Consider the following 9,598-nt stretch of genomic DNA (forward strand, 5'->3'; position numbering starts at 1 on the left):
TGTTTATAACACATTTTTGTGAGTTTCTAGAAAGTGTTATATTTATGATGAACGTAACTGTTTGTAACATTTAATAATTTTGTTAATTTATATTCGTTACGGCAAAAACCGGCTAACGGTTGTCCCGGAACTTCTGCCGCTTCTGAATTCTCGTCGGCTATATTTTGACACACCACCGGAACTGTGACGTCACCTCCCCTCATTTATAAACAGTGCAGCACAGTATGAACGCATTTATCACTTCTATATTTTAAACTGTCCTGCAACATTTTGCATGGCAGAGGAGAGCGACCAGCTCCTAATTCGTCCACTGTGAGTTCATTTAGGTTCTTTTTTTTAAATCAATAAAGGTGTTGTACGCCTGCCTCTTTATTTAACCAGTATGACATGAAATAAATGTTATGTTAGTTTAACCTCTATTTTATTGTATGTAACTACAGAGGTGCTGGTCAGGAGGTTGGGAGATCATGCATCATTCTGGAGTTCAAAGGAAGGAAAATTATGGTAAATATTATATTGTGACTGAATAGGTTAGAGACACATCTTTATTATGGAGCTGGAATATAGGTCGTGCAATTATATGTTCTTACTTTGTGCAGGCTCACTGTTGTTATTATTGTATATGTTTTAATGATTGTATTGTTGCTTTATTGAGTCCTGTGTTAGTTGTGTGCCGATGATTCATGGAAAGCAGTGTTGACACTGAGTGCATTGTCCTTGGTGAAATAAATACAGTAATATTTGTGAGGGCAAACAGAGAGAAGTTAGACTTGTACTTAGCTTTGTAACCAAGTCATAGTGACCAAAACATACTAAGGCACACTGATTTATAACAAATTATGAGATCTTCAATACCAAATGATTTGTAATGTTAGCAAACAATTGCGTGACACAAGTACCTTTGTGGTTATTATAGTTTATAGACTAGAGAAGTACAATTCTAATCTGTCTTTTTTTTAAATCTCTTGATATGTCCTAGGATCTAAAGAAATGTTCTCTCTGTAGACACTAATACTTGTGTTTTGCAGCTGGACTGTGGTATCCACCCTGGCTTGGAGGGAATGGATGCTCTCCCGTACATAGACTTGATCGACCCGGCTGAGATAGACCTGCTGCTCATCAGCCAGTGAGTCTTCCCTTCTCTCTTTTGTGTGTTAAATGTATATTTTCAAACTAAAATGCTTATTTCCTTACTATGGCATCTCCTGCTTGTATGTCATTTTGATTTTATTCTAAAACAATATTTCATTTTGATGTATGTATCCTCCCACCAGTTTCCACTTGGATCACTGTGGAGCTCTGCCCTGGTTCCTCCAGAAGACCAGCTTTAAAGGCAGGACCTTCATGACCCACGCCACTAAGGCCATCTACCGCTGGCTACTGTCGGACTACGTCAAAGTCAGGTAGAAGCAACAGCATATGTCGATATGGAACATATTTACAAATGATTTATATGTATAACCATTAAGTTATTTGTTCTCTTTGCAGCAACATTTCTGCAGATGACATGCTGTACACTGAGACTGACCTGGAGGTGAGCATGGATAAGATTGAGACCATCAACTTCCACGAGGTGAAGGAGGTGGCTGGAATAAAGTTCTGGTGCTACCACGCTGGCCATGTGCTGGGAGCCGCCATGTTCATGATCGAAATAGCCGGAGTCAAGGTAACTACTTCTGTTTTTCTTTTAACAGAGTTCTGTTCATTTATACAAAATAGGTTCACTTCACAAATCGATTATTTGTGTGTTTTTTCCTACAAAAGCTGCTGACTTCTCCCGACAGGAAGACAGGCATCTGATGGCAGCGGAGATCCCCAGTGTCAAACCGGACATCCTAATCATAGTATGTAATAATTCACATTGAACACAATTTTAATGGATGTTTAGCTGATCAAATAGGAAAGTGCATACATGTGTTCTTTCTGCAGGAGTCAACCCATGGCACGCACATCCATGAGAAGAGGGAGGAGCGGGAGGCTCGGTTCTGTAACACAGTCCATGACATTGTCAACAGAGAAGGTCATTGTTTAATCCCTGTGTTCGCTTTGGGCCGGGCCCAGGAGCTGCTGCTCATCCTGGGTGAGAAGTCAAGAGGGACTCCCTGATCGAAATTGTGCCTCCAAATTCGAACAACATAGTTAACCTCTCTGCTAGGGTGGATTGATAATAATTGGGATAAATAAACAGATAAGATTTCCTATTATTTCTGTAATAAAATAAACGTGCTTGTTGAATTTTCAAAATAATTTAAGGAAATTATTTCCAACATTCTTTTATGGACATAAAAATAAACCAATACAAAAAAAAGATTTTTTTTAATGTGTAGTATCCTTCTCAGTTTTTTGTGATGTGTTTATTGCAGAAATTGACATGCCGTACTCTAAACTGTCATGAAGGGCCCTTTATCCTGATTTGCTTAATATTTCCATTGTTTTACAATTTATTTTCTTCTGTTGAATCTCAATTTGTAAGATTGTGTTTCATGTTCTCCTGTAGATGAATACTGGCAGAACCACCCTGAGCTCCATGACATCCCCATCTACTACGCTTCATCCCTGGCCAAGAAGTGCATGGCCGTGTACCAGACGTACGTCAACGCAATGAACGACAAGATCCGCAAGGCCATCAATATCAACACCCCTTTTGTCTTCAAGCACACTAGCAACCTCAAGGTAGAGAGCCAAACAGATACAGGCTGTTTTATCTTTGGGCTGCTGCTGAATATCTGTAAACGTGGTGTCTGTGTTTTTCCAGAGCATGGATCACTTCGATGACATCGGCCCCAGCGTGGTGATGGCGTCTCCGGGTATGATGCAGAGCGGGCTCTCCAGAGAGCTGTTTGAGAGCTGGTGCACAGACAAGAGGAACGGAGTCATCATCGCTGGATACTGTGTAGAGGGCACACTGGCCAAGGTCAGGCAGATCTGTCATAATAATATTAACAAACCTTATTTTTAGAGCCCCTTTCATACAAGAAATGCTGCACGAAGTGATTTAAAATAAGGGTTGTAGACTTGGAATTAACATAAAACATGAATTAATAATAATCATAATTTAAGAAAAAGGGAAAATTCTTTAAAATTAAGAAACCATAGTGGCTGCATGCATTATAGACAGGTGTAACTAGTTTATTGGGTGAAAGCGACATAATTTATATACATTTTTATCCAAATGAACTCAAATCAGATGTGCTTGTTGAAACAATGATTGTATAATTACAGCTGCTAACTGTGGTGTTTTGTGCTCTCTGCAGCACATCATGTCTGAGCCCGAGGAGATCACCACCATGTCGGGGCAGAAGCTGCAGCTGAAGATGTCGGTGGACTACATCTCTTTCTCCGCCCACACTGACTACCAGCAGACCAGCGAGTTCATCAGGGCCCTCAAACCACCACATGTGGTAGGAGGAGCTCAAATAAACTAGCTAATGTACCAATATCTTCCTGAGTCGGTTTTTAAATGTGTTATAAAGAAAGGACCTAAGATAAGTCAATGTCAGATTCGGGATGTGTTCTTCAATTGCAGACAGTTGCAAAAGTGTGCTTTGAGTGTATGTAGATTAGAAATAAGAAACAGTGGTCAAAGCCAGGATGTTTGTGAAAACTCCTAAGTGGGTTTCAGAAATACTTTTATTCTTAGGAACGGTGAGTGCTGAATGAGGCGCATTGATTTGTGTTCCAATCCTCTCTTTTGTCTGTACCCTTGAGTTGTATCAGTTGCAATGAAAATCCTTACTCTCTGTCTACATCTTATCGACAGATCCTGGTCCACAGGGAGCAGAATGAGATGGCCCGTCTGAAGGCTGCCCTGATCAGGGAGTACGAGGACAATGACCAGGTTCACATCGAAGTCCACAACCCTCGAAACACAGAAGCTGTCACCCTCAACTTCAGAGGAGAGAAGCTGGCCAAGGTCAATACACCTTTCACTTTTTCTCTATCCCTGAGACTGTTTAATTGGAGATTTCCTTTTCTCAAGTCACTCTGGGCTTCTTTTGGCTTAGACGTGTTTAATACCTGAGTTACATTGCTTGTCCTTCAGGTGATGGGCTCCCTGGCTGATGAAAAGTGTGTTCAAGGCCAGAGAGTGTCGGGCATACTGGTGAAAAAGAACTTCAACTACCACATCCTCAATCCCTCAGACCTCTCCAGTAAGTATTTTAGTACAAACTGTCCCCCATGTAGGATGCAGCGTCTGTGCGTTGGTAGTCAGCCCCAGGAGAATCACTTCATTGGCTACGATACATTTGAGAATCTCAGTCAAAGAGGGTAAAAAAAACGTGTTGACTTATGTGACAACAAAAATAAAAAATAGGTACTTTGTGCTATAATGGGCCTTTTTAAAATGCATGTGTGATATTTATTTGTTATATTTGCAACTCATATTAACCAAGAAGAACACTTGAGACATTTAATCAAAGTACTATTGATCATTTTCTTTCCATTTTCTTTTGGCCCCTAAGGCTTTTTGTGTTTCTGCCATCTCTCTACTCAGTTGTGCAAACTGCTGCCCTTTTTGTTAAAGGGGACCTATCATGCAAAATGCACTTTTGTCTTTTATACATGAATATGTGTCCCCGGTGTGTCAGGGAACTCACCAAGCGTCAGAAAACACAACCCTCTCTCTTTTCCTCCACACCCAAATCTCTAAAAACGGGGCTCAGAGTGAAAAACAGGATTCACACAAGGTAAAAAATAGAGATAAAATAGAATAAAAATGTTGATAACAATACAAAAATAAAGTGATAAAGTAACTGTTGAAACAAGACTGTAAACAATACTGGACGAAGAAGCAAGGCATCATGTAGTGATCCGACGTGTTTGTTTTGCAGCATACACAGAGCTGGCCATGGGAACAGTGAAACAGACCCAGGCCATCCCCTTCACTGGGCCCTACTCACTGCTCGTCTGCCACCTGAGGAGCCTCACTGGTAAGTCTGCCATATTTGCGGGTGTGCAAACTTTCTCCCAAATAATTCTTGTTTCTGATCCATTCATGCAGTGCTTCACAGTTTTCTGAGTTTACACCATACTGACTAGCAATTTGTTTTCCTCTTGTCTCAGGTGAAGTGGAAGAGCTTGATGGAATGGAGAAGCACACTCTGTAGATTTTTTTAAATATCACTCTGATCCACGAGGCCGGCATGGTGCTGCTGGAGGTGAGGGGTCAGGCCCTTAGCGATGGTCCTGCTGAGTCCTACGCAGAAGAGCAAGACTTTAACCCTTTCCAGTCTAATTTACCCAACAACCCTTTCTCTCTATCTCCTATTTCAGTGGCTAGCAAACCCTCTCAACGACGTGTATGCTGACGCCGTCACCACTGTAGTGCTGGAAGTCCAGTCCAACCCCAAGGCTCAGAAAGGTTAGTCTGACAACCATCTGTTTATGTTGCTCATCTGGATCCTTAGTTTTAATAATGTATGGACTGTGGGAAGCATAGAATAAATTACTTTACTTTTACTCCAACCCATTTGCTCAATAATCAAGAAAAAATAAAGTAAGGGATGTTTAGTGTTGATTTTGTTATGCAATAATTTACCCTGCATGTCCTCCTTCGCCCTCTGACGCAGCTGACCGACCTTGAGCAGCCGTTATCTCCCATAAGGAGGGGCTGCCCTAGCATATTGTTGATGTTACCAGTTTGTGACCGGGCAACTGTCGGTCAGAGATAGTTATTGTTGTGGGAAACCTGGAACACATCCTTTTCGGGGTGTAGATGACCCCGAGCCATAAGCGACAACAAATGTGATTCAGTGTCCTCAGCTGTTAGTCTATCTATTGAAGAATGTTGATTATTACACTCTGAACTAGTTAAAACCTCGAGCTACAAGAGGGTTTTTGAGAATTGATGGTGGCATCTCAACCGTGTGGTCAACCCGTGGCCCGTGACATGTCTTGTGAATTCTCTGGCCGAAGCTCCAAATAAACCGTCAGTGTTTGCCATCAAAGCTCCAGCTCTCCTCGTGTCTCTCTGAGTCCTGACTCCAATTGCTTCAGAAGTTTCCCCCACAAGGGACAGTTCAGATTGCTTGAGGTGGGGTTGTATTAGGTATATAGTGACGTGGTTTGCATGCCCCCTCTTCCGAGCGACAGTCAGGTGTTACCACGTGAGAGCAAGCAATGTGTTGCTGTGGACAGAGGCAGCAGCTAATGGTATTTTAGCCAACTAAAAATGCTTTGTCTTGAATATTTGTATCCCTTTATTGTGATCAAAATATTGTAAATATTGGGTAATTTACAATACTGGCCATTTTTAGGTAGGCTAAAATACCTACCATGGATAAATACCTCATACAATCCCACTGAACACAATCCTAACTTTACATTTATTGCATTGTGTCTTGTTATTGCGATGGATTTTTTTATTTTGTATGAATTATTATTTAATACGATTCATGATCAACAGCGATGGAGACCCAGAGTGCCATACTGGACATGGAGGTTTTCCAGAACAGACTAGGAGTCATGTTGCAGTGAGTGCCGCTCAATTCATACTAACTTTGTTTATGACATTGTTACATTGAATACCTATGTTGGATACGCTAACTTAGTATAAACACAACATATTGCTTCTCTCCTTAGGGACATGTTTGGATTAGATTGTGTGGATTTCAGTGATGGTAAAAACGTCTCGTAGATGGGAAGACGGTTCACATCTTCTTGGAAACGAGGGTGAGAAGCTTTAAGAATGACGCACCAAAACAATGTCTGTGCTGTACAATCGTTGTTATCTCTCTCACTGACTTCTTCTCCCCTAATCAGTCGGTGTGCTACGAGGATGAAAGCACCGACGACGACTCCCTGAGAGAGATGGTGGAGCTGTCAGTGCAGCGGCTCTACGACGCCCTGAACCCAGTCATCTGAGGAGAGATGGACTGCAGGCGTGTTCAAATCCAGTCACCTTTAAACTACTGAGGCACAGAGTTTCTGAAGCTAAGTCATCAAGGATGTAAACATCAAGATACTTCCACAAGTTCAGCATTGAAAGCCGATTAGAAGCTTGTATTTGTTTGCTAAAAACCGGATGTGTTCAGAAGAATCATAGTGATAGCCCTACCCTGTAGTGTTTTAGTTCTTTTAATCCCAATTACATTTCACCAAACTAATCGGCACATTGCAGATCATTTAACTTTAGGCTAGATCGGCCTATACAAGTTTATTCTTGACCATGGAGCTACCATGTAAAAAAAGGGAATTGCATAAGCTGTGTTTTTTCATATATTTTAGTGTTGATTTTGTTATGCAAGCATTGATTATATTTAATAAGTTATCAGTATTCTTGTAGATGCACTGTAAGTCATGTTTGGCCAGTTTGTTAGTAATGTGCACTGATATGACAATTGTGTCTACTTTTAACTGTGATGTGAACTGTGAATTTCTTAATGCACTAAATCGTTGTGTTCAATACATGATGTTTAAAACAGACGTAAACAAAGCTTTGTGTCTTGAATATTTGAGCAATGGGCTTGCTTTCATCACTTTTCAGCTGCTTTGAGAGGTTTTATAGGCAACGTTTATAAACACAGGCACTGCTCATAAACCATTTATTAGTTAAATATCTGTACAATATAACATTTTACAATAAATATCATCCCAAGGCACCTTTTCATTGAGCATAAACATACAGTTCCTATTATGCCCCTGTTAAATGGTTTAATTCACACATCCCTTACTTTTTTACATTGCTTGAAATATTTCTAAATAGCAATACTTGAAACCATAATCAAAAATAAAGAAATCTGCATGACAGATGACTTTATAAAAGCCACAAATTAACTGTGAATTGTGTACTATATTTAAAAGACACCATTAAGGAAGAGTAAGGAATTAAAAACTCATGGGTGGAGCTAAAAACCTCAATACCTGATCGTTGTGAGTACTGGATCAAGTGTTTCTGCATCAGTATTGTGAAACTCTTGTATTCTTATTAATGTAATATTAATGATTTTAATGCACTATTTATAATGTTATTTTGATTTACATGGCCGTTGGTGTTAAAAAACAGATGAACCTTCAAGTCTTGACAAAGGCTACACCATGATAAAACTGTGAATACTGTTCCCACAGACAGACAGTATACAGAACTGTGCTGAACCGTGTGGTATTTGTAGCTGTCAGTGTGATCTTATTATAATTGCACTGCGTCACATTGACTTAAAAATAAAGTTGCACAAAAGTTTCCTTCTCAAGCAGAGCGGTCAAACAGGGTTCAAACAAAGAGATTTCAACAGCAGTCTTTTTGTTGTAGTATGAGAAGTGGTGATGAATGAAGTCCAACATCCTCCATGTGAGTGAACATCACGCCTTGTATACGCTGATCAGTAAACTCACGCCTGTTATCAGCATCACCAGAATTCCCACCTCGCTCGCCGTGTTCAACTTCTTCTCCCGAAACGTCTCCTCCTGCTTCCTCCGTGTCTCCTCTCTGCGGACCTTGCGGTTCTTCTCTTTCTGGAGCTGCTCGCTATAGTGGCTCTTGATAAACCTGTCGAAGTCAACGGCTGTTTCTCGCAGGCCCACCACAGACCGCAGTCTACTCCCGGCGTGCTGTTTCTCGGAGCTCCCGGTGTCCTTGCCGCAGGGTCTGGTTGTTAAGAGGTCTGACGGACCCAGCAGACCCCGATCGTACTTCTTCCTCAGAGCCTTGTTTCCCAGCACCGTGTAGGCCTCGCTTATCTCCGAGAAGCGGACGGTGGCGTGCTCACTGCCTGCGTTTCGGTCCGGGTGGTACAGGAAGGATTGCTTGTAGTAGGCTGTTTTTATCTGGGCATGGCTGGCGGTGGGTGACACCTCCATGATTTCATAGTATTCTGTTTTGGTTTTGTAAAGAGGCTCGGATCTGGCCCCGTTGCTACTGTAAGCTCTGATAAACACAACATGTGAAGGATGTCCTCCACACAAACCGAGGCTCTGGTGTAGATCAGCTGGTCTAAACGTCCAGGAAGTCCAACGTAATTTGGCGTAAATTAGATGTAGATCTATATTCTGAATTGGAGATTTATTAGAAAGTAAATACTCTTCATTGGAGTGATATTGAGCGACATTCCCATTGTCAATATTACCAAACAGTGGTGGTACCCTTGTGTAACTGTCCTGAGAAACTCCCGCGGTCGCTCTGTCAGCTCCATAAAGTTCTCCATCTTGAAACGCACCACATCCAAACCCCGCAGAGACACACGGGGCTGTTATTGCACTTTCACGTTGCTTATTCTGACTTTCAAGGAGTTGTCGATTATAGGTTTTGAGTGCAAAGTTGTAGGCTCCCCTTCTAAAGCGAAGCCTGACCTCCGCCATGTTGGAAGGGGGCAAAGAAATAAGATGATTTCCGGGATTCCAATGCGGGCGGGTCTGCCCGCAGCGCCCCCATGTGGTGAAACATAAAATAAAAAAATATTAAAAATATCAAACAAACATTTACACGATACAAAAATAAGAAATACATGTATATATATTTTTAGGATTTTCGAAGATTCGAAGGCTTTATTGTCATATCCAAAGTATCTACAGTGTAGATATGGCAATGAAAATATTTTAGCATTATGTGTTCATAACTAAAACTAATTGATTCATATACAGTCCTGCAATTAATCCTGTGTTG

At 41.2% G+C, this 9,598-nt stretch overlaps 2 protein-coding genes across 2 annotated transcripts; one reads left to right on the forward strand and one right to left on the reverse strand.

The window, feature by feature from the left end:
- Positions 1-82: 82 nt before the first annotated feature.
- cpsf3 (cleavage and polyadenylation specific factor 3) lies at positions 83-7,445 on the forward strand. Its single transcript, XM_034111314.1, is given in 19 exon segments — positions 83-312; positions 441-504; positions 1,029-1,126; positions 1,275-1,403; positions 1,489-1,666; positions 1,785-1,844; positions 1,930-2,080; positions 2,498-2,673; positions 2,756-2,914; positions 3,255-3,401; positions 3,761-3,913; positions 4,043-4,151; positions 4,833-4,931; positions 5,065-5,159; positions 5,275-5,362; positions 6,407-6,473; positions 6,583-6,632; positions 6,635-6,672; positions 6,763-7,445. Coding segments are annotated over 19 exon segments (2,001 nt in total). The 5' UTR covers positions 83-274; the 3' UTR covers positions 6,865-7,445.
- Positions 7,446-7,530: 85 nt separating this feature from the next.
- Positions 7,531-9,333, reverse strand: LOC117467590 (dnaJ homolog subfamily C member 30, mitochondrial-like). The gene has a single exon (XM_034111309.1). The coding sequence runs from the start codon at positions 9,292-9,294 to the stop codon at positions 8,299-8,301; it is 996 nt and encodes a 331-aa protein (XP_033967200.1). The 5' UTR covers positions 9,295-9,333; the 3' UTR covers positions 7,531-8,298.
- Positions 9,334-9,598: the final 265 nt, after the last annotated feature.

The sequence above is a fragment of the Pseudochaenichthys georgianus genome, chromosome 22 (assembly GCF_902827115.2).
Source record: "Pseudochaenichthys georgianus chromosome 22, fPseGeo1.2, whole genome shotgun sequence".
NCBI classification, from domain to species: domain Eukaryota; kingdom Metazoa; phylum Chordata; class Actinopteri; order Perciformes; family Channichthyidae; genus Pseudochaenichthys; species Pseudochaenichthys georgianus.